This window comes from Sus scrofa, chromosome 14 (genome assembly GCF_054392235.1).
Source record: "Sus scrofa isolate SSC_HxYL_T2T_F1_AM1 chromosome 14, Sscrofa_HxYL_maternal_Yorkshire_Landrace_v2.0, whole genome shotgun sequence".
Lineage (NCBI taxonomy): Eukaryota > Metazoa > Chordata > Mammalia > Artiodactyla > Suidae > Sus > Sus scrofa.
In genome coordinates, this window is record NC_139396.1 from 15,610,687 (window position 1) to 15,634,863 (window position 24,177).

The 24,177-nt window shown below is 53.6% G+C and overlaps 2 protein-coding genes across 3 annotated transcripts in view; one reads left to right on the top strand and one right to left on the bottom strand.

The window, feature by feature from the left end:
• Positions 1 to 24,177, bottom strand: part of LOC146396342 (uncharacterized) — a 223,962-nt gene that overhangs the window by 107,199 nt on the left and 92,586 nt on the right. The window contains exons 14-18 of one of the 2 annotated variants that reach the window (XM_084995459.1): positions 8,662 to 8,730; positions 7,005 to 7,101; positions 6,773 to 6,840; positions 6,372 to 6,572; positions 3,232 to 3,352 (exon numbers count right to left, since the gene is read on the bottom strand). The exons of the other annotated variant lie outside the window; for it this stretch is intronic. Coding sequence (XP_084851585.1) covers positions 3,324 to 3,352; positions 6,372 to 6,572; positions 6,773 to 6,840; positions 7,005 to 7,099 — 393 coding nt within the window. The 5' untranslated portion in view covers positions 7,100 to 7,101; positions 8,662 to 8,730 and the 3' untranslated portion in view covers positions 3,232 to 3,323. The remainder of the gene's footprint in view (positions 1 to 3,231; positions 3,353 to 6,371; positions 6,573 to 6,772; positions 6,841 to 7,004; positions 7,102 to 8,661; positions 8,731 to 24,177) is intronic. 2 annotated transcript variants of the gene reach the window in all.
• Positions 9,421 to 14,698, top strand: LOC146396345 (NUT family member 2G-like). Its single transcript, XM_084995458.1, has 2 exons — positions 9,421 to 13,268; positions 13,659 to 14,698. Exons 1-2 carry the CDS (start codon positions 12,861 to 12,863, stop codon positions 14,442 to 14,444), a joined length of 1,194 nt encoding a protein of 397 aa, XP_084851584.1. The 5' UTR covers positions 9,421 to 12,860; the 3' UTR covers positions 14,445 to 14,698.

Genomic DNA, 24,177 nt, shown 5'->3' on the forward strand with positions numbered 1-24,177 from the left:
AGGCTCCATCCAAGGGCATGCACTCTTCCAGCGTGCAGAATCCAGAAGCATACCAATACGGCACGTCGACCTATATAGCATTCACCAGTCCCAGATATAGGCCGACACGCCCTCTACACATCAAAAGACACATGCACAGCTCCGGAACATGTGCTACACACAAAAAAGCAAAGAGCCATATGACAGGCCATGAACACACAAATAGTCATCCTAAAGGGAAGGATATAGAAGGATCCTTAAAGAGCAGAAACCGCCCACTGCGGATGGGTTAAAGACCAGCTTTCAAGGGGTCTTCGAAATGGTCTAAAGCTGATGATCACTCAAGAAAAGGAACCCAGCCATGACTTACCCGACTTGAAGGAAGACCGGATGCATCGAAGTGCCAGACACGCTCAAGACACAACCCCCAAGACTTCAAGCACAAAACAGATATGGAGGACGAGTCCTGCTGCATGAAGTCAAGGAGAGAAGAGTCCTGGACAAGGAGCATTTCTGCACCTCACCCAGACAGAAACTCAGGGGAGAGGGGACACGCCTAGGTAAAAGAGGACAGGAGATGGAAACCTGAGATGAATTACCCCAGTTGATATATGACCAAACTCCTGGCAATACACACCGATTTGAACAAGCACTGTGACAGCCCAGGGCACACCATCCATATAGGGCACAATGAGGAGCTGGAGATGGAAGCCTTGATATCCACCCCCAAATGAGGAAGAAGGCAGTCTTCTCCCCTCCCCACTGGGCCTTGGATTCTAGAAATGTAGCTCTCTGGGTTCTTGGGGCTGCTCTGCTCCCTGGCCAGCTTACGTGTATCTCACCCCAGGGTCTTATGCTCCGAAACTCACTCTTTACCTGGGGCTTTGCTTCATGCCAAATTCTTCCTGCCACGAAGCAGAAGAACCAGAGCTTCATCAAATCCTGACACCTGGTGAGGGGTCTGACAGTGCAAAGACAGTGGGTTTGAGCAGGTTTAGGCGTTCGTTTGTGGCATGGAAGGCTAAGGGTTCTGAATGTTCACTGCAGTGGTCCCGATTGCTGCTGTGGCACTCCGTCTGTGGACGGGGAAACTCCACATGGGGTAGATGCCACCAAAAAGAAGAAGTCTGTGCGCTCGAATCCTCTCTGAACCTGGGATCCTGGCTTGAGGTGCCAAGCTGAGGGCAAGGTAGATTCCAGTCCCACTCTCAATTTTGGCTGGGGTCAAGTCCCAACCACGAAGTTTCACTACAGGCCCCAAAGGTACAAATACACAGATCGGCCCCTGGACTTCCCTAACATTGCCCTGAGGCCTAGGCAGATAATCCTACCAAGTCCACCAGGAGACACACAATCCCCAACCTCCTGGCAGAAAACATCCATGAAAAATAGGCCCCTGAACACCAAATTACGAACACCTAAACGCCAGCTCCTGGACTATGCCTCTGTTACATCTCAGCACCCTCCAAAGACAAACGCTCCCCCAAACACAGGCATGATCTCCCCTTACACACATATCCATAGACAAAACCCAACCAACCCTCACATTTGACGCATTACCAGATTCCCGACAACCAGGAGGCCTTGTACCAATGCCACCTAGGCTTGCAAATCCATCATGATTTACATCCGACTACAACTAGGTGGTCTGCACTAGTTCATTCAGCAAGGCCGCCCCCAACAGAGACCCAAGCATGCCATTTGAACAGAAGTGCTCTCCGACATTGGTATGTGAAAAAGGAAGACACAAGTGAAACTAGCAGCCTGGATGGTACATCTTCACTCCTTTTCCCGTGCCCTGAGCTACTTCTTGTGAACCCCATGAGGGTTTTCAAATTGGAAATTCTTCCTTCGAGCTTTCCTATGCTTTGGAACGGCGGGCACACTAGAATGCCACCCATTTTAATCACTCACACACTTTAGTCCCCTGCCTCCATAGGCCCCACAGTCCCTCAAGTCTCCCAGCAGCCTGATCCACAGTGCTGCTAAAAGCTGTGGTGGAAACACTGCTCCGGACCTGAGCTCCATGCGGGCATGAACCCACATGGAGGAGGGCACAAGGCATCTGCAGCGTGCACAAGAGCACAGAGCGGTCACACCCAATGGCTGAACAGTCCCCATATTCCTTAGCAGGGCTGTCATGGAATGAACGCCAAAGGCCACCATGACGGGCCCCACCCTCAGGCAGGCCACCCCTTGGGAAACCACCCTCTTTGCTCCCATGTGCACTACTGACTACCCAAGCGGACCCTCCTCAACAGACACTAGGAGCGGTTGGAGGATGGTAGTCTCTGTGCACAACAGCTCAGTCAGCAGGGGACAGGTGGGAAGAGGAGGGAGGGAAGGAAGCATCAGAAGAGCTGGCCCAGGAGCTCCCTACAAGACAGGAATGTCATGGAGGATTTGCATTCGCTGCAAAGCTCTCTGGAGTTGTCTTCCTGTCTTCTCCCTGGGAGCTTCTGTGGCCATCTCTTCTTAAACCCTATCTCTTGGGAGATGAGCCCCCACGGTCACACTGCATCAGTGAAACCCATGCATTTAGATAGGATCCCCATACAAGAGTTTGCAGAGATCCAGCCTAAGCACAGAATCCTCAAAGTGGGCCAAGGACATTCATGCCCTTTGGGCCACAGCACCTTAGGCTGTGTGGACTCTTTGGGTTGGGATTTGCTTGTCTAGAAAGAGAAGGGTCTTTCCCCTAGCAAATTGGATGGATCCATTAAAGAACCATTCTAGCACGCTGTTGGAGATCTGGGAACCTCTCTTCAGAGATGGTGCTCCTGTCGCCATGCCTAGAGAATTTCCAAATGCCTCGATTCTCCACCCATGTTTGTTCTTCATGTATTTCTTTAACACATGGAGCTTGTTCAATAAAGGTTGGTGCACAGGTGTGTCTCCTTTGTACGGTGCTGGTTGTCCTGGTTATGCTGGTGAGCTAAACTTGACCCTCTTGGCCAGTCATAAGACAGCAGGTACTTTGGGAACACTATTCCTCTCCCTCCCTACGTCTGGCACGACATCTTGGAAGTTCAGGTGGCCATCCACCCACAAAGAAGTAGCAGCAGATTCAACATACCCACCTGACTTGGGAATGCTCGCCAAAGAAACTTGAACCCTCAGATCCCTTTTCTGGTCCGTGGCAACATCAGAGCATTTCTTCCTCCACAGGATACCTCTCAAGACCCTTACATCTATCTGATGACACCCAGAGCTCCCAAGGGCACAGACTTGAAACGTCCACAAGACACAAACCTGGGATCTCTCGGTGCCTTTCAATTTCCATGTGGGAGTGGAAGGTTCACTGTCTCCTGATGCTAGTGATCCATCTCCAGAGATGTTTCTCCTCAGCCGCCAGTGCCTGCCCCGAAGCTCTCTGCAGGAACAATCAGAGCTCATGGTCCAAAGGACGTTGAGACACCCACTTCCATGACTGGTTTCCCTAATTACAGTGCCGCTGATTTGACATCCTCTGCCTCTCCGATGTCGGGATGTAGGGTTCTGAGGTAGTATAAAATAATGAAGAACAGAAGGCGTTCGTGTCATGGTGCATCAGAACCGAATCTGACTAGGAACCATGAAGTTGCGGGTTCCACCCCTGGCCTCGCCCGGTGGGTGTTGATGTGAGCTGCGGTGTAGGTTGCCATCACGGCTGGGATCTGGCATTGCTGAGGCACTGGCATGGGCCAGGGGCCACAGCTCTGATTGGACCACTAGCCTGGCAATCTCCCGATGCCATGGATGCGGCCCTCAGAAGTCCAAAGTCAGTCAAAAATGATGGAAGAATTGGGAGCACCTCGTTTCCACAAGGCAACTTTTGTGTCAGTGTCCCTGAGAAGACTCATGCCAATACGACATCTGGGGAGGGAGTGGGGTGGATTGGGAGCTTGGGGTGAAGGGATGCAAAGGATTGGCTTTGGCGTGGATTAGCAATGAGATCCTGCTGTGTAGCACTGGGAACTTGTGATGGAGCATGCTCATGGGAGAGACTAGAATGTGTACATGTGTGTGTACCTGGGTCACCATGCTGTACAGTAGCAAAACCATTGTCTTGGGGAAAGAACAATTCAAAACCAACCAAACAAGAAACCCCCACAAATACTACATCTGAGCTATGCGTGAGAATCTTGTAACAAATTGCAGGAGTGGCTGAAGAAGGGGAGGAAGCAGCAAGGAAGCCTGGCCTTCCTGAATGCCTGGGTACAATGGGTGCCTCAGCAATCTTCTCATATGAAGGTCTTGTTTGAAAACTCTTGAAATGTTTCTTCAGTATAAAAGCTCCAATAGAGAGCCCTATTCCCATGGTGCTCAGTTTTGCAGTGCCCCATTCCAGAGTTTCTTCCTACAAAGCTCGCCATGGCATTGCAGGAGATACTCTCGCCTCAGCTTCTCACCCTCTTTGGAGTCCTTGTTCCTTTGCAAGGGGCAAGAAGCTTTGGAAGCACCCACACAACTCCTTTTTCTCAATCTGCAACAATCCTTTCAACCTCTCCTTCCTTGCCCAACACCCTAACATCAGGAGGAATTGTAGTTCTGCTACTGCACAGAGGGATTCTTGCCTCCCAAGAGATTTGCTTGCAGTCCTAGGAGGTTTTCACCCCTCACCTCCCTTGATGATGTTCCCGAGACCTCGCCTCTCACCACACAAGACGGACATACGCATTCCTATCATTTGCATCGTGATTAGCTGACCTTAACTCCCAATCTGAATGTTTCTTCAGGTGTGTATCCGTTTGGCTGTGTCAGGGATGCTACGTTGATTCCCATGCAGACAGCACCATAGGCAAGGACGAGCCTCGATGCTCAAGAGCAAGGGTATGGGATGCACACAGGAAATGCACCAGCTTTTAAGCAGGGCTTGCTGGGGAGGACTTTGATGCGAGTGGGTTTGGACACGTGGAGATTGGACATTGGTGGATAAAAAGCTGGCACTGTGTCAAAGGGCACACCCACATCATGGGCAGTCGATGTTTTCACACCTCCAAAAGCCAGCAATTCCCATCATGGCTCAGCAGACATAAACCGCCCTAGGATCTGTGAGGATGCACACTCCATGCCAGCCTCCTTCAGTAGAATAAGGATCCGGGGTTGCCCTGAGCTGTGCTGTAGGCCCTGTAGACGCAGCTTGGATCCCACATTGCTCTGGCTATGGCAGAGGCCTGCTCGTGCACGTCTGATATGACTTCTAGCCTAGGAACATCCACAGGCAGCACGTGTGTCCCCCAAAGGAGAAAGCAATTAAACCAAGAGCCCCCCCCACACACACACACATCTGGTTCTTTCACATAAGGAAAGAGAAGATTTTGTCTTCTCCTCCCTTACTTCTGTCCTTAACCACATAAAGCTCAACGAAGCACTAGTATATCTTGGCTCTTCCATTGCCATTTCATCCAAAGAGCCTGCAGATTTGGGGTCCCTTTGCCATTTTCTTTTGGGTTGGACCAAAAGGCACCTTTGGTCTCCACTCCAAGTTCTCATCCCCTCAAGAACTGCCCACTCCCTGTAGCCTAATATGGTACCCTTATGGGCAAGTCTTGCCAGATGCATGCTGATTCCGAGGGAAAGGTAAACTTCAGATACACAGGGAAAGTACTTGCAGTAAAGATATGTCCAAAATGGTGCACGGGACACAGGTCAGGCTAAATGCAGGCACTGTGTATGGGAAATGAAAAACTCAAATGGAGCTGCACATTTACTATTGTTTTTGCCTGGCTTTGAGCACTCTGCCCTTTCAGCACATTGAATTTCAAGAGAATGGAGGAACTCCCATGTTAAAAATGCGTCCAGTAACAGAGGAGCCACAATATCAGTAGGAAGGCAACAAAAGTAAAGACACTCAGGTCTACGGGGCTGCAATTTAATTTTCTAGCTTCCATTTTTACTTTTTCTCAATAGGAACTCTTTGATCTTACAAGAGGTTATGTTTTCCACTGCAGTTGATTTACAATGTTTGATCTACTTCTGCTGTGCAGCCAAAGGACCCTGTCCTACAGACAGATGTATGTACATATGATATATGATACATATATATCTATATAGGATACCTATGTAATCACTTTCTCACATTATCCCCCAACCTTTTCCATCACAAGTCCAAGATGGAGTTCCCTGTGCACATGGTACATTTCAACCAGAGACAAAGGAATGCTACCTGCAAAGGCAAACGGATGGCAATCAATGTTCCTTGCCCAAAAGATCTCTGAAAAGATGGGAATGAAACAGGTATCTCTGATCCTTGATGGGAACGAGGACTGAGTGGACAGGGGGCAGAGGGGGGAGGAGGACTCTGCACTCCATCTTCTACTTAGAACTCCTGGACTGTGATCCCTGAGAAGGGAGGATTTGTGGAAAATGTTACATTCAAACATTTAAAAGGTAAAAGCTCCAAGACTTACCAGCAATATCATCATATTGGAAACACGTCAGACTGATCTCTGGTCTTGGACACGTGGGCTGTGCAGCGGCTTTTTGGATAGGCTGGGCCTTTCCAGCACAAGGGAACATGAGGAAGGTGGGTCCTGCTGGATGCTGGTTGGCACACAAGGACGGCTTCCTTAGGAAAGACGGACACACACTAATCACAAATGGTGGGTCTGCTGAGAGAAGCCAAACCATAAACATTAGGTTCCAGGTGGCCATGAAAACTCAAGTGGTTATTAGATGATAAATGGTGAATTTTGTTCAGAAAGTCTGGCCTCTTGGGAAGGGAGCCTGGAGCCAGGACGGAAGCTGAGCAGGTTGAAAGACAACAAACAAGTTGATGAATAACAAAGGGAAAGGGAACATCAAGACAAACCTTGGTGCTGTGATTCTGAAAACCAACACATACATTCCCTGAGGAGGCACTCAACAATTGTCTGGCCCCTGCATAAGGTGGAAGAAACGTCTGGTTCTTGCCTCCCTGCAGAGGCCAGCATGGAATGGCACCCCACCCCCACCCAGGCTCACCTGCCCTCGGCCCCTCCCCCACTGCAGAATGACTGGAGGCCCGCATTCTACTGTTGAGATTCAAACTTGGGCTCCTTTACTTGCGTCCTGAGCGTCTGTTGGGGCAAGTCCCTCGCTGGGTCCTGCTCTTGACTGTCCACGTTGAGGCCACCAGCCCGTGGTGGTCCAGGCCCATGCCTGTGTGAATGGCTTCAGAAGGCGGTAAGCCCCTAGGCAGGGGCTGTTTTCCAAGAGAAAGGGCCTCCCTCAAATGCCTGGGTTTCCGTTGGGACCCTTCACTGTGGACATGGAGTTGGACGGAAGGGGAGGAAGGCGAGAGCAATGCACCCCAGGGACATCTCAGCTGGGGAGCCTGTAGAAACCTGAGGCTGCCCTGGGGAGGACAGCTGCTTGGAGGTGGTTCAAGAGGCCTTGCTCTGGTTGGGGAGGCAGGATGGCAGCAGGCAGGTTGGCGGTTTCTAGAAGGGAGACAAGCCACTTGGAACGTGTGTGTAGCCAGTGTCCTGTGGCTGGCCCTGGGTGGGTCATGGGGAAAGCCTAGCCCCGCCTTGTGGTCCTCAGGCATCTGAAGCTCGCCTCACCAGACCTCTCTAAGGGATTGGAACTGGAGCATACTCTGGCTAATGGGGGCGTGGAATGGGAGGATATAGTCAGAAAACGATTCAGTGCTGGTGGGTGTTGTCTGTGGCCACATGCTCAGGAAAGGTTTGCACTGAGCTGGGCAGGATTGACTCTCGCTGCCACCACCCAGAACGTTTCCCTCCATCCCGCCCAGAACTCACTTCTCAGGTCAGGCAACTGTGGCCTTGGATCCCACAAGGGATGGGCAACCAGGTGACTTCACCCAAACTAGGACTCGTGGGCCTGAGGTGTTCTGTATTGGTTTCCCTTTTGTGGAAATATGTCTCTGCAGACATGGTGCAGTGTGTCAGGTGTCTCACGGCAGAAGCTGAGGCCTGGCTTTGAGATGAAGAGTGTGTTCCTATTTCAAGTCACTACTACTACATGTGGAGAGAGGCTGGTGCAGGTGGAATGCCTAGGAAGGCTGCTTCCTTTGTAAAGGGGGGGGTGAAGAGGTGTACCACAGAAGCAGGAAGATGATCTAGTCTGCTACTCTGAAACCTCCTAGGACACCTGTGGAGGTCAATTCGGTGCCTCGTGGCATGTACCTCCTTCTCCTGAAAGGGCGGTTTTCTCACAATGGCACCTGACTCCTGCCTGCTTCTCAGGTTGTCCTCACTTTCCATTATTGGGAGCTGGAAGGGGAAGGACCCCAGGCAGCCTCTACTCCCATGACCCATGTCAGATGAGCCGCCCTGGGCCCGTGTTCATCTTTGGAAGCCAACCCTGGATGGGAAGTGGCAAAAATGCAGGGGACACACACCGACTTCTCAGACTTCTCTCTGAAGAGCAGAACTGCATGGTGGGAGGGATTCAGGGCCATCGGGATGGGGTGGCACACCTTAGCCCCCGTGAAGTGTCCACTGTGGTTGGTTCCGAGAGGCAGGTGCATGCTTGGTGGGGCTGTTCTGTGTTTGTCTAAGGCTTCTGTGTGCAGAGCGATCTTCGCAGCCTTTGAGAGGTGTTGTGTGAGGTCAAGAAAGAAAGACAGGACAGATGTGTGCTGAGCATCCCGAGAGGAAGGGTTGAGGAGGATGTGAGGCCCTTCGACTTTAGACAGTGGAGGTCCATCAAAGGCCTCACGGTGCCTGGAAGGACCTTGGAGAAGACCCTTACCTGCCAGTGACCTTGCTGAGGGGCATGCTCAGAGTAGATGGCCTCTCAGGTGCAGGACGTGGGGACAGCCTGTGAGGACGAGGTGTCAGGGAGCTCCTCAGGGAGGCTCTCCCATCCCTGCTGCTGAGCTGAGCATTTCTCGGTAGACAGGGGCAGGGAACTTGGTGCGTGGGTCAAGACCATGAAAATCCCTCCATGACATCTGCACAACACACAGGTTCCTCGGGCCAAATGCCCTCTCCCACTGAGGTGTGCCCTCTGAGTCCCCAGAGAGCTTCCATCCATGTCGCCCATTCTCCTCTTCCATTCACCCCTTTCCTTTCTCTCCACAGCATCTCCACTGCTGGGCATGGATGTGGTCATGCACCCTGGGGCCTCACGCTCCTATCCTCCCTTCACTCCTGGCTCTCAACACCAGCCAGCTTGGGAGCAGCACCTGCCACCGCCCATGGCCCCATTACTCCTGCCTGGCAGCACCCTATTGCAGCCAGCTCACCCCATGACACCTCGGGTGACTCCTGCTGACCATGGCCCCATTGCCCCAGGGCTTGGCAACATCCCTGTCCCAGTCTGGTCAGGAGGGAGGTCAGCATTGCCCCACCAGTCTCAGGCCTTTGGGTGCCCTCAGGCCCCCCTCAATGGGAATGCTTCCAGGGCCCTCATGGGGAGTGCTTTGTGTCCTGCACCCCTTTGCATAGCAAGCCCTGCGGGAGACAGTGGGGTGGCCTCCCCAGCTATTGCAGTAGCTCAGGCTGGCAAGGGAGGCTTGGCCCCAGGCCTTCCTACTCAAGCTGCACCACCAGCTGCCCAGATGGCCTTCATCCTGCCCCCAGCGAGCTCTGGGACGTGGGCACATGGCACCTCTGGGGCAGGCAGCCTGCATGCCTCCCAGCACACGGGCCCTCAAGAGGACGCCTCTCACCATAAGAACGTCTATCAGAACTTCCGACGCTGGCAGCGCTTCAAGTCCCTGGCCCGCAGCCACCTGCCCCAGAGCCCCGATGCAGCAGCTCTCTCCTGCTTTCTCATGTAAGTGACCTCTCAGGCCCTCATTAGCTCAGCTGGAGCCTTCGCATATACAGGACCTTGGCATGGACACCCTGCTAATGTTTCCAGGCATCTTTTCACCTCGAGAGAAGGAGGGTTGACAGCAATGTCCATGCTATGAGGAGGCACGTCTGCACTCAGATGTGTCCCACGTCCAGTCCATGACATCCCGTCCTTGCCTTAGCTCAGCTATCACCACCATGCAAGACCAGTTGTCTCACTTTCTGCACTGCCATGATAACATTGAGTGCAGGAGAGCAGTCCGAGAGGGTCCTGCTCAGATGTGAGGAGCCAGAGGAGCCAGAGGGTGAATGGGACCTGCTTCTCTGGTGCTACCTCCTTTCACCATGGACCTGGGCCTATGGCAGCCAGTGGGTATCACTTCAGATAAGGCTTAGGACATTCAGGCCCAGGACAGAGCTTTCTGCATGCCCGGTCCTTGTTGTTCTGAAGAAGTCCAGTGTGAACGGGGAGGTGGTCGAGCTATACTAAGGGGAAGGGTCTATCCTCCTAGAGCTGTGAGCCTGGCAGGAACATCCCTCCTAGACCCGAGGTCCCTCCGAAAAGGGGGACTAGGCCATCTAGTGCAGAGACCTGGGCAGAAGAATCCTTGCGCTTCTCAGACCTGTTACAAGGTAGACGGGCGCCTGCCCTCCCTCATTGAGGGGACTGTATTTTATATGAGATGGCAACCTGCTCCCTGCCACACAGTGTCCCAGCTATAGCCTGGGAGTGGACAATCATCCTCTGGTGAGTGGGAGGTGGTGGCACCAGGCACCAGGAAGGCTTGCGTTTGCTCTCCAGACACCCTCATCTCCCCCTCTTGAGCCTGGGTTTGGCAGGGGTGGGGCCCATGGAGGCCTTGGAGCTGGGTGGGGTTGGGCAGTTGGGGGCTGGGCTGTACCAGCCCTCTGTAAGCCCTCTGGGCTGACCCTGAGGGCTTACAGCCCAGTGCTTCGCACCCTGGCTCACCTGAAACCCACCATGACGCTGGAGGAGGGAATGCGGCAGGCCATGCAGGAATGGCAGCACATGAGCACCGTTGAGAGGATGGCCTTTTATGAAATGGCAGCAAAGTGAGTCAGGGTCCTGGGCCATGGGCGACATGGTGGGGTGGGTGGTGGGTGATGGGCAGGCCCCAGGGCAGGATCTGGCTCTGGTGCTAGCAATCAGAGAGGATGCAAGAGGAGGCTGGCACCTGACACCTCCTGTTCCCTGAATCCCCAACCCCTATTGGCCTCCAGAATCCCCTCTGCCACCTGGAGAGCTTGGCTCTTCCAGCCTGCCTGTCCCAGGAGCTCTGCCCTACCGTGATGCTGATGTGGGGAGGCCTCAGGATGGCCTTGGGGAGCACGGCAGCCCAGGAGGGGGTCCCCTGAAGGCATGGGGGCTGTGCAGGGGTGAGGGCTTCACCCGGTAGCCTGGCACCCCTTCATGCTGGGTGCCTGACCCTCACTGACCTAGTGTGTCCTAGGCCTCTCCTCATCAGTGATGGCTGGAATGGGCAACCGGCCATCCTTGGGGAAGCCCATGGGTCTCTGGCCCTCCCTGTCATTTCTGCATGTGAACCTCCTAGTTTCCAAACAAAACCAAAGGAGCAGCTAGCTCTCAGTGGCAAGAGATGCCTCACCTCTAAGGGTAGGATCCCCACTCCAGCCTGTGCTGGGCCCTGTCTAATGCGTGCTTTCCCGCACTCTCACTCCCAGCCCCAGGTTCTGAGTTCGGGCAAGGGCTCTGTGGGGACACATACCTGACCAGGCCACTGGCCATCTCCATTGTTTGGGTCAGACAAGGTCAGGGGGCACATGAGCAGGGGTCCCAACCACCCACCAGGTGTCCCCTAAGCCTGGTCCCAGAGATTGACCTGGGTCTCTGCTGGGCCATGCCCTCCAGCTCCAGGGCTGGTCAGGCAGGAGGAGGCCCAGATCTTGGACCTGCACCAGAGCAGCTCCCTACTGCAACAGCACCTCACAGGGCCCTGACAGCCCCAAGGACACCCTCTCCTCACCCCCTCGGTCCTGCTGCCCTGGGTGGGCTCCAGAGCCCAGGTGGTTTTCTCACTGGGGCCTGTCCCTCAACACCCCCCAGGTTCCTGCAATTTGAGGCAGAGGATGAGATCAGGATGGGGAACGTGGCCTGCACAACGTGGGCACAGGGCATGCCTCTTCCAGCTCCACCAAAGCTGGCTCCTCAGGAACCCACATCCCGCAAAAGGGGCACTCAGTCTGTGAATCACCTTCCCCCTGGACGTCAAGGCACAGGTAAGAGAGGCCTAGGCCTGGTCCCTGTTCCCAGATTGGTCCTTTTCCCTCAAGGGGGCATTGGACTTTCAACATGGATAACCCCTGAGGGGGGCTCAGTCCCCCTTTTCCCCTCTGGGGTGTGGACCTGGTCCATGTAAAACCTCATCACCCTCCTCCCTGTCTAAGGGGCCCCTGTGAAATCTGCCTAACAAGTGTGCTGGTGGGGAGACCCTTGATCATTAGATGTTCCACACGTTCTCACACCTGACTTTTACCTGTCCCTGACTTGAATCTGGCCTCCCACAAAACCTGAGGCTCTGGCTGCTTCTCCCCCTGCCCACAGGCATATCCATTGCCCCACAACAATGCCCTCCCCTGTGCCTGCTCAGCGGTCAGCATCTGGGCACTGGGTCCCCTCACTTTCCCTTCCTCCTGCTCTGCCTCAGCCTGTGCTCCAAGGAATCACGGCCTCAGGGTCCAGCACACCCACGCAAGGCCACGCAGAGCCTGGCAGCTGCTGGAGAACAAGGCCCCCAAGGAGATTCCCCCTGAGGCTCGCAGGGAGCATGGGGACATCCCGCAGGCACTGGTGGGTCCTGGCCCCTCAGCCACAGGGGAGTCAGATATGGAATGTCGAGAAGATGGATATGAGCTGCCACAGGATGAGGACGGCTGCTTCCCAGACCTGGATCTCCTCAGCTACATGGACAAGCTGTGTTCCCAGGAGGACGTTGACACCAAGGTGGCTGGGCCTGGAGTCTGAGACTCCAGGATTCCAGGGAGAGATGCTCTTCGCACCCTAGTTCTGGCTTTGGCCCAGGATAATGGGATTTAGGCTCTGGTCCTTGACCCTGACATCTGTGTGTCTTCCTGTGTGTCTGAGTGTACTTTGGTGCATAGGATGTGTATATGTGGATGTGTAAGTTGGACATGTGTGTGTGTCTCTCTCTTTGTAGGCCTTTGTGTGTCTGTGTCGGTGCCTATGTGTTGGTACTTTGGAGCCCATGTGTCTGCATGTGCACCTGCTTGTTAGTGTGTGTGTGTTTATGTGAGAGGAGAAAATACCTATGGGAGTTTGAAAGCTCCCCCTTTGTGAGGGGGTCTCTGGATTGGCCTCTGCTAGTCACATTTCCCCCAGGCCATCCCGACTCCCAGGGCACTCCTGCCAAGGCTGCTCACAGCCTCTTCCTTCCATTCCAGGTGGAGGCAGTCATTCACCCCCGATTCCTGGCAGAGTTGCTTTCCCCAGAACCAGAGCTGGATCTCTCGGGCCTGGCTGAGGAGCTGCAGCAGGAGGAAGGACTCTCCCCTGAAGAGGTGGCCAGGGGAGGGACTGACACTAGGGAGACTGGGGGCAGGGTGGGAACCCAGGTGACCCTGGAAATCCAGGAGGAAAGGACCCAGGTCAGCCAGGGCCGGGGAGGGGCCTAGAGCAGGAGGCCCTGAAGGCTCTGTCCCTCCCTCCCCTGACGGAGAGGCCCTGCACCCGGGAGGCTGCCCAGGTGGTTGCAGGGCAGGAGGAATGGAAGGGGAGGAGGGGAGCTGGGGACAGGGCAAGGACCCTGCTGGGGAGAAGGTGCAGGAGGAAGGCAGGAGGGCCACAGGCTCTGTCTGTGGATGTGAGTCCCATCTCACCTCCCCCTGCCCATAAGCCCCGGCTCTCCCTGGAGGGTGCAGAGCTTTCACTGTCCGCCTCTCTCCCACCAGCTGGTGCAGACACAAGTTCTGGCCTCGGAGGAGGACGACGGGGTGCCAGCCACTCCCAATCACAGGGCACCCCACCTGGACTCAAGACCTTCAGAGTCTGTGGCCCGACAAGATGCCCAGAGGAACGAGCAAGGCCCACAGCCCGGGGTCAGAGATGAAACCTGGACACCCCAGATGGATTTCCATGGCCATCTAAGGCACCCCCAAACAGACAGGGGCCTGTTCAGGCACAAAGGCTCTGTGCCCTCTCCAGGACATCAGGAGCCCCCTCGGGCTGGAACTGCACAGCCTTTTCCTCAGCAGGGCACAATCCGCTCGGGCCCTCCATCAGGACCCAGGGCCAGCAAGGGTCTCAGGGAGGCCTCTCCTCTTAGTGGAGCCCCAGGGCTGGGTCACGGGTTCAGTGAGGATGAGGAGGAGCTCCCCAGCCTGGCCTTCCTCTTGGGCCTTCACCACAGCCTGCTGCCCTGGGGGCTGCCACAGAGCCCTGTCCCTGCCTCGGGTCTTGTCTGCACTGCAGGGCAGAGGGCCCAGCAAGCTTCCCAGGCCCCCTTTCCCGAGAGAATGGGCCTCAGCTCAGGCCCCCTGGAAGCTGCCAAGTCTAGAAAGCGGGCTCGGTGTGGAGGCCTGGCTGCTGCGGAGAACCTGGCCAGGCCTAGGGATGACCTGCGAGGCTCTGGGAGGCACACCCTGGCTCTAGAGCTGGTTGACCCTTCCCAGCCAAAAAGGAGCAGGTGTGACCCATGTGTCACACGGAGGAGAAGGAAGCGGCACTGCAGCCAGTAGGGAATGGTGGGCCAGCCCTCCAGGCCAGTCCAACTGGGCAGCCCCCATGGAAGCCTTGGGCTCCTCCAGGTCCCAGCAACCATCCTGGCTGCCATAGGGGTGGGGAGGAAGGACAGAATGACCAGAGCCAGGAGGGGGTGGGGGTGGGTGGGGTTAGGTGGTGGGAACTTGGGTCTGGGTGTGTGTGGGTGGGCACAGTAGCTCCTTTGCCATGGGGGATGTAAAACATGGATAAAATCGTTCTGTTGTGAAATGCACTTGGTCCACTGTCGTCTTGCATGTGCCTGTGTCCTCAGAGATGGGTCGTCTGAGGACAGAGAGGGGATCTGAGAGGAACGAAGCATGTGTGAGATCCCAGGCAGTCTGGATCCACAGGTGAATGACTGTCTTTCCTCCACACAGACAAGGATGCCCAGGCTGCTCCTGGGAGCACACAGCTCTCACTAGCCCCAGGGACAGCCTCATCATCCCTGTGTCTCCAGCCTGCTGGGCTAGGGGGCTTCTGGGGCATCAGTTCCATGCTCTGCATCCCTGAACATTCTGGGGATAGAGAGCTGCTTTTGTGCCATTCAGCCCTCTGGACACTCACCAGTCATAAGAATGGAGGCTGGAGGCAGCCCTTACCTCTAGAGAGTTTCTCCCTGCCTCTCTGAGGTGGCCAGATGACAGGCTGGGGTGATCCTCCACTCCTCCAGGGTGTCCTGTGGGGGTGGCCTGTCCAGAGAGGAAAAGGCTTGGCTGTAGGGACAGGACTTTCTGCCTCAGTGCCTTGTGGGTGGGGGACCATCCTATCGTCTTGGTGGGATATTGCCATGTGCTAAATGGTGGAGGCAGCGGCCTCTTAGTCCCGGTGAGGACAAAACAAAGGAGGGAGTGAGTGACTTTAATCTCATGGCCTGTTAATGGCTTGGGGGGAGGTTCCATCATGTGAAGCTCAGTGGTCCCAACCTCACCAGCCAACTGGCATCCACCCCCAGGTAGCTTTTGATACAAGAAGACCTGGGACTTTACGTCATCAGGGATAAGTTTTGGATTGGGGTGAGGAGGGTTAAGGATCTTGGGTTGTCCCTGGGAACGTCTGTGTGCCAGAGGGGCAGCCAACACTTACAAAATAAAAAACAAGCCAACAAAAAAAAGAAAAAGAAAAATGCCCCAAACGCCAAAAATCTAGGATTCATGCCGAGGTGTAGGCACACTGAAAGTGAGCCATTCACTCATGCTTTTCAATCCATTACAACATGAAACAGCAGGAGTTCGTGTGGCTCAGCTCTAAGGACACTGATTAGGATCCATGGGGACGTGGGCATGAGACATGGCATGGCTTACTGGGCTAAGGTTCTGGCATTGCCGTCAGCTGTAGTATAGGTATGAGACATGCCTCAGATCCTATATTGCTGTGGCTGTGCCATAGGCCAGCAGGTGCAGCTTGGACTCAACCCCTGGCCTGGAACAGCCCACAGGCCCAAAAGCAGCCGACTCAAAATGGAAAAGAAAAGAATGCAATAGAATTTGCAGGAAGGAAAGATGTACAGACCATCACCAAATAGTATTTTAGGGAGATCCCATTATGGCTCAGAAGATGAAGAATCTGACTGCTATCCATGAGTACGTGGGTTTGATCCCTGGCCTTGTGCAGTGGGTTAAGGAATCCAGCATTGCCTTGAGCTCTGGTGTGGGCTACGGATGTGGCTTGGATCTGGCATTGCTGTGGCTGTAGCGTAGAACAGCAATGCCAGCTCTGATTCGACCCCTAGTCAGGGAACTTCCCCATGCTGCAGGTGGGGCCCTCCAATGCCAATCAGAGACTCCATCTATCCATGCATCCCTCCATCCAACAAGGAAACAGTGGATTAATGGATGGCATATTCACCGAATCACAGAAATGGCCGCCATGCCCAGGGTGGGTGAAGGAGCATCCCAGTTTCAGGGGCTGGATTGGTACAGGTTGTGTGAGACAGAGACAGGGGCTGGACACTCTTTGTCTATGACAGACACCAAGGGGAAGCTGACCCTCTGATACCAGGGAAAGGCTCATCTACAATCCCCTCAAGGGGGAGTCAAAGCATTGGCTGAAGAAACCCATTTGACTTAGGATGTGGGGCCCCTGGCCTGGGTTCTGCCTTTCCAATGCCATGTGTCTCCAAGTCCAGGGCACTGAGTCCCCTGTGTCCCAGTCACAGACAGCACACCTTCAGTGTCCAGCCATTCCAACGGCCAGGCCATCGTGCCTTATTGGAAGGGCCTGTTTGGGTGGTGGGGACGCAGCAGTGTGTTCCAGAGGGGATTCGGGTCCTCCGGCTCACAGGTGACCTCTTTCCAGACAGGCCAAGTGACAAATCTGTAACCAGGGTAATTTCCCAGGCACTGCCTTCCTTCCTCAGATGGCAGGGATGCAAAGGGTTTGAAAGGGGGCACAGAGCACAGAGCCATCACCTACAGTCTGCTCACCGCCTCGGCCTGGAGGGGAGGAGCTTCCTGCTGTCACAGAAGCAATTGCTAGCATACCAGTCATTGGAGGAGTTCTGGATCCCCAACATTTTGCTACTCAGCAGCATGCAGGAGGGAGCAAGGATGGTCCTTGGAAGGAGCTAAGAGTGTTGGGTGAGGGGAAACTTGCTTATTTTCAAGAGGTGCTTCTTAGTCAGTCGGGGTAAGGATGCCCTTCCTTTCAGGAAGTGCTTTGGAAGAGGTTTGAAAAAGAAAGCCTGGCAACCGCATAGGTTGGGAGGAAGCAACAGGGAGGGATGGAAATGTTGCTTGCTGAAGACGAGAAAGGGCAGTTCTGACTTGCTCAAGACCACCTCCTTGCAGCTGGGAGGTGGGCCTTCTTCCTTGGGACATCACGGTCCCTGCCAACAGCCAGGGACTGTGGCTGACAGAGCTGGGGTGTGCCTCCTGGTGCCTCTGTCATCAGCCTTCGGAGACTGGTGGCTGCACCCACAGCTCAGACCTGCCCTGGGCAGTAGGAGAGAGGCTGGAGCTTTGCCCACTGGGAGTGCTGATCCCCCAGCCAGGGACTGCACCTGGCTCCTGCCTGTCAGCCTTCTGGTGGTAGCCAATGCCCACATGGGATCACAGCCATAGAAAGCAGCAGAGCGCTGCATCTGGGCCCCCTCCTGGACCCTGGCTCTCTCTCTACTTGTAAGCTGATCCAGACAACAATGGGCAGGGGTGGCTGTGAACTGGCCCTGTCAGACACATCTTCAGAAGCCTGGCATTTCCATGTTCAGGTAATCCCCTTATGGTTACAGTGTAAGGGAAATAGGCAGAGCACTCCTCTGTCACAGTCATATTGGAGCCGTTCCTGCCTGTGATGTTTGGAGAACCTATACGATAAGGAAACAAAGAGCCACTGCATTTCACTCCACTGGGCCCAAAGCATATGCTGTCCATTGCAGAACAACGAGAATGAGAAGAAAGGAAGCCTCCAGATATGTGGACATGGAGATGCACCCTTCGAACGACTCCATGCTCAAAGAGGCCTCTCCAGGAGAACTTGGAAAATATATAGAACGGTAGGCAAAGGAACGTGCAGTACCTAACAGGTGGTAGGATCCAGACAAACTGGTGTTAAGAGGGAAGCAATTGGCCTGAAATGCTTATAGAATACAAAAGATGCAAGGTCTCCCATCCACAACCTACGTTTTCACACAAGGCATCAAGAAAATACAAATCACAAAATACAACAAACGCAGGAACAAAGAAGCTCACGACAATACCCTATGTTCAGAGGGACTCTAGCCAAGGAACACTAGCTTGGCTTACTATGCACAACCATCAACTTTATAGGCTGCATGAAGACATTACTGAGGAAAACCTACATGGTCACAATGGCGCTTGCAGAACATGTGCCATACCCATTCATGTAGGAAACACTCAGAAATCTAGGAAGAGAAGGACACTCCTTGAACCCCGTAGAGAACATCTCGACAAAAAGCTACACCAAGCCTCCTGCGTGATGGTGAAAGAATGAACGTCTTCCTCCTCCATCCAAAACAGGTCAGAAAGTTCTTTCTCATTTCTCCTTTTCTACTTAGTACTGTAGCTACGAGCCAGGGCAGCATGGCAGGAAAAACAAAGAAAGACCTACAGATGAGACAGGCACAAACATAATTCTCCATGCTCATGGATAGCATGGCTACCTCCATGGGAAGGCCCACCGAATCTCCAGGACACACGGAAGAGGGAGGTCACTTTATCAAAGTCTCAGTATACAAGGTCGACACAAACACCTTCATCATGTGTGTAAATCCCACAAAAGAACGTGGTACCAAAACGAAAAACACCATGCAATACACAAGATTTGCCAAAACCTTGAAGCATTTGGTTATACCGGTCCTTCTATGGCTGCACCCACGGCATACGGAAGGTCCCAGGCAAGGGGGTCAACCTGGAGCTACAGCTACCAGCCTACAGCAAAGCCCCACCAACACCAGGTCCAAGCCACACTGCCGCTGGTGGCACCACTGGACCCTCATCCCACTGAGCCAGGTCAGGCATTGAACCCACATCCTCCTGGACACTCTTTCAGGTTCGTCACAAACTGAGCCACAATGGGAAATCCGGGGATACATATTTGATATAGAGCATCTGTATGATAAAACAAAACAATACCTACAACAATGCGGACACGTATTATACTCATGGATGGGAAGACTCAACACAGAATATGGCCAAATTCCAACAGAAGTTTTTTTTTTTGTCTTTGGCCCACATGGATGAAATTATTCTAAAATGTATAAGGAAAAGATAAAGGAACCAGAACATCAAACATAATTTCGAGAAAGCACATTAAAGTGGGAGGTGATTCGGCTTATGAGAACGCTCTATGGAGGGCAGCTTGGCATTGCTGGAGGGATAGAGGCAGACAGAGTTCAGTGTACAGAGAGAGAATGCAGAAATAGATCCATAGCAATACACCAACCTGGGAGGTTCTAATACGGAAGCTCAAGGGCAGTAGAATGGAATAGGGATAGGGTTTTTATCCGATACAAAAATAAACTCATCATGGAACATTCAGTGCAAATGTAAAATGTGTATAGATACAAACGATGCCACGTTTACCACACCTAAGAAAAAACAATTGGAGCAAACCTCTGGGTCCTCGGGCTTGGCAAAGGGGTCTGCCACATGACAAGAAAAACAGTACCCCAAAAGGGAAGGAAAGAACAGAAAGTTGGACTTCATCAAAAGGAAAGAAAGGCCCTTCAAAACATACATGCACCCCAATGTCCACTGAAGCACCATTTCCAATAGCCAAGACAAGGGAGCAAGCTAAATGTCCATCGGCCGAGGCATGGATAAAGAGGATGAGGTTCCTATGTACGGGGGGACATCACACAATCATACAAGAGAATGGAATCATGAACGCTGCAGCAGCAAGGACGGACCTGGAAATTATCATCCTAAGTGAAGGTAGACAGGGAAAGACAAACATCGTATGATACCACTTCTAAGTGGAACCGAAAGAGAGGACACAAATGAACGTGTGCACGGAACAGAAACAGACTCCCAGCCTTGGAAAACCGGATGGGTCCCAAAGGAGCCAAGTCCGGGGCAGGAAGGACTGGGGGTTTGGGACTGGCTTCTGCACACTGAGTGCATGGAATGACCGGCCAACAGGAACCTGTGGTAGAGCCCAGGGAACTCTAGCCAACAGTTAGTGATAGTCGATATGGGCATAGAATCTGAGGGAGAAGGGGTGTGTGTGTATGTATGACCGAATCACTTTCGACACAGCAGGAAATATCACAACATGGTACCTCACTGTCCTTTCAATCAAACGGAAGATAACTACATCAATACCGCTGGAATAGGCAACAACAACATCAGCAACAATGAAAAGATAAGCGTTCTTCCCCATGACAGCCAAAACACTACCCCAGACAGAAAACGGACCTCATCAAATGTAAACATTTTCCTAGGTGAAAAGAAGCTACAGGTTTGGAGAAACCACCTGCCAACCACACATCTGACCCAAGTCTGGTGTCTCGAGGGAATAAGGCACTGCCAAGACACGACCATAACAGCGGGACCTATTCCACAAGAAAATGGGCAAACGTTAGGAAGAGATAGGTCACCCACCATAGCACTGTGAGTCCGGAAGGCTGGGTCCACTGTGAGGCTTCCCGGGATCCTGCTGGCTACATGAGAACACTGGGTCAGGCAGAGGGCAGGAAGGATTTCAACAACACTGCTTCCAGGAACTCCCTCGGGTTGGCCCGAGACAGCTAAGCCGAAAAGGAGACATCAGGCTCCAAGTGCTGGACGGGTGGACCCCTTGGGCCAGGCTGGCTGGGGCCCTTGGACCGAAGGCAGGTGTTCATGTGGGGGTGGGGGCCAGAAAGGTGGGCAGTGAGTTGTTCCCCTTCAGGCTATGGAGAGCAGGGCCATGGGCGTGCTGAAAGAGGGTGCTGGGAATCCAATGTAGGAGCAGAGTTCTATGAGGCCTGGACCTCATCTCACAGCCTGGCGCTGGAGCTCCTCTCTCAGCTTCCCTCTCAGTCACCTAGACACCATTCCTTCAAGAGCCTTATATGCCACGGGCTGGAACCCCATGCCTCATGGCCTTGGGTCATGGGCTCTGATCCGGCTTGAGTGCCCTGCACTCTGGAAATGTCCCTCCCTCACTTTGGGGAGTCGATCCTCCTTCATCCCAACCCCAACCCAGGACTGAGGTTCCTTTCCTTTACAAAAGACCCTTCATCCCTGGCACTGGAGACACCTGCCAAAAGGGGCTACAACTGTATTACCCGAAGTTCATATGTGGAAGGTTTCTCCCCCAGGACCTCCGAACATGACCTTAGGTGGAGCTGTCTTTTCTTTGTCTTTCCATTGCCTACGTTTGTTTGTTTGTATGGGGCTGCTGGGGCGGCATATGGAAGTTCCCAGGCTTGGCATCCGAACGATCCATCGATCGATCAGAGCTTTGGCAGCCGGCCTACACCACAGCCACAGCAATGCCACATCCAAGCCGGGTCTGAGACCTACACCACAGCTCATGGCCACATTGGATCCTTCCCTTCCTGAGCGAGGCCAGGGATCGAACCTGAACACTCATGGTTCCTTCTCAGGTTCAGTTCCAGGGCACCACCACAGCAAGCCCTGCAGCAGAGTTTGTACAGAAAGAGCTGAAATCAGGTCACTAAGGTGGCCCCGAATACAATAGGATGGGTGCCCCTATAGAAAGGGCAGATTTAGACCCTGAGTCCCACAGAGGGAGCTGATGGGAGGGCGCAGGCAGGAGATGGGCATCTGGAATCCAAGGAGAGAGGCCTCAGGGCCAACCCAGCTTGTTTATACCGGGATCTCAGAAGGCTGGGCTCCAAAACGCTGACTTGATAAATTCTTGTTATTTAAGCCCCATTTTCCATGGGATTGGTGAGGGCAGCTAGAGCTGACCGATTCCCTCCGAAGGCCTGGGCACTCCCAGGGCAGGAAGGAGTCTCAAGGGAAGACACCCTCTCTGTCCCCAGCTGGGCTCCACCAGCATCCCCACCCCTACCTTCCTCCTGGGACACTCTCCCTCTCATGTCCTCTCCCCTTGTCCAGGGAGTCAGATGGAGGACCCCAACAGAAGAAGTAAGGACGGATGACAGGAGGGGCCGTAGGGCCCCAAGGCAGCAGCATGAGGAGACTTTCCTTTGGTTATTGGAGATTGCAGGCTTGGTTTGTGGGGTGGCCACGGTTGGCAGCCGGCCTACACCACAGCCACAGCAATGCCACATCTTGGAAGGCCAAGATGGGGCCCTGGAAAGCTGATGGAGCTGGTGGGGGAGCTGTTTGCCAAATGGAGACTGGAGTCTGAGGCAGAGACAGGAGCACAGGAGCTCGGGGGGTCTGCACCAGGCCTGCTGCAGGACCTCGAGCATGAACAGTAGCAGGGGCCAGTCTCTGGGGGCACAAAGCCTGTGCCAGGCCCAGGAGAGCCAGCAGCCTGCAGAGACTGTGATGGAACCTGGGTGTAGGAGGAGGGACCGTGGGCTCAGGGAGAGGCATGTGCTTCTGGATCTCATCGGTCCCATGGGAGAAGCAGGTGATATTGGTGAAGATGCTGGGGTAGGGGGCATGTCAGCCGTCTAAGCCCCAGCGGGCCATCCCCATGAGACACCCTGAAAATGGGAGGTCACAGATGAGGGCAGCCCCCTGGAACCACCCTAGAGAGGACAGGGGACTTAGGCTGAAAGCAACAGAGCTAGGTCAGAGGAGTCTCTGCCATGCACGGTCACTCAGTTGTACTTCTGGGAAGTTCCAAACACTGGCATCCCATGGCTGATGAACCTGTGTAAGCCATGCAGGCAGGCATGGGCGCCCTGATGTAGGAAGCTCCTGACTGACCCTCAGGACAATCACAGGTTTCAATCTATCAGCAGATGGGCCTCTGTGCCTGCAGAACCCCTGGAGGTCCAGAAGAAGGCACTGTCCAAGGCCGAGAAGGGACATATGTCCCAACAGGGCCCAAGAGAGCTGGTCTGGCAGTGGAGCCTGGCCAGCTCAAGCCCCTGCAGACCTCAGCTCTGGCAAGGCCCTGGGCTGCACCAGCACACCCCTAACCGGGACCCTCTTCCTTTCTCATTCCTTTAGACATCTGGTGTTCTCTCAAGGTCTTGGTTGAGCCTTTGCAGAAGATGCCCATACCCAGGCCTTGTGGAGGCAGCCGGTCTTGCTCAGGGGGTCAGTGGGGCTTAGAAACAGAGCGGCTGGGACTTCCTAGAGTTAGTGCGCTCAGGGCCGGGCCATCTGGTGGGAAATCTCCTCATGTCATCAGCCAAAGGGAGGGTCTGGTCCTTGCGGCTGGGGGAGAGGGGCAGTGGCCATGGCCAGTTTCCAGGGCACCACGACAGGGAGTCCTGCAATCGAGGATTTAAAGCAACAACTACAGGAGAATGATAGCAAGATACGAGAAGCACAGAGAGCCCCAAACAAGTTGAACCCAAACAGGCACGCAGCAAGACCTATTCTGATCAATATGGCCAAAGGTAAACAGAAAGGGAGGAGGCCAAAGGCAGCAAGAGAAAAGCAAGGCATTCATGATGAGGGAACCCCAATAAGGTTATCAGCAGTTTGCTCTACAGAAACACTCCAGGCCAGAAGGGGGTGGCGAGACCCATTGAAAGCACTGAAAGAAAGAACAAATAATCTGCCTCCTCCAAATACCCTATCCAGCAAGACTATCATTTCAAATCGAAGGGGAAATCAAGAATTTCTCCAACAAACCAACACTGAAAGAGTACTGCAATACAAAACCCATTCTGAAAGAAATACTCAAAGGCTTCTCCAATTCAAAAAAAGAAAAAAGAAAAAAACCATTGGAAAGCAGTGACTTAGAGAAGCCAGCGTACAGATCTAACCACGAAGATGTCAAAAACATAAAATGAAATAAACTACATCAAATCATACAATGAGGGTGAGGAATGGAAGAAAATGTAGATCCTTTGTCTTGGTTCAGTGACGCGTTTGGTCCTATGTAACGGTCAGGCTAAAGTGAGCAGACAATCGAAGGGGTTATCATAATAACAAAACAGGGCAACCCCAAACCAAAAGCCAACACTACATTCAAAAATCGGAAAAGGAAAGGACTCCAGCAGAGAATCAACGGAACCCATCCACCCAAAGGAAAAGAAAGGAGAAAAGAGAAACATAGAATCAACGGGAAAACAAGGCTTCAAATGGCAATCAAGAAACATCTATCAATGACCACCTGAATTGTTCCGGGACCGAATGCTCCCATCAA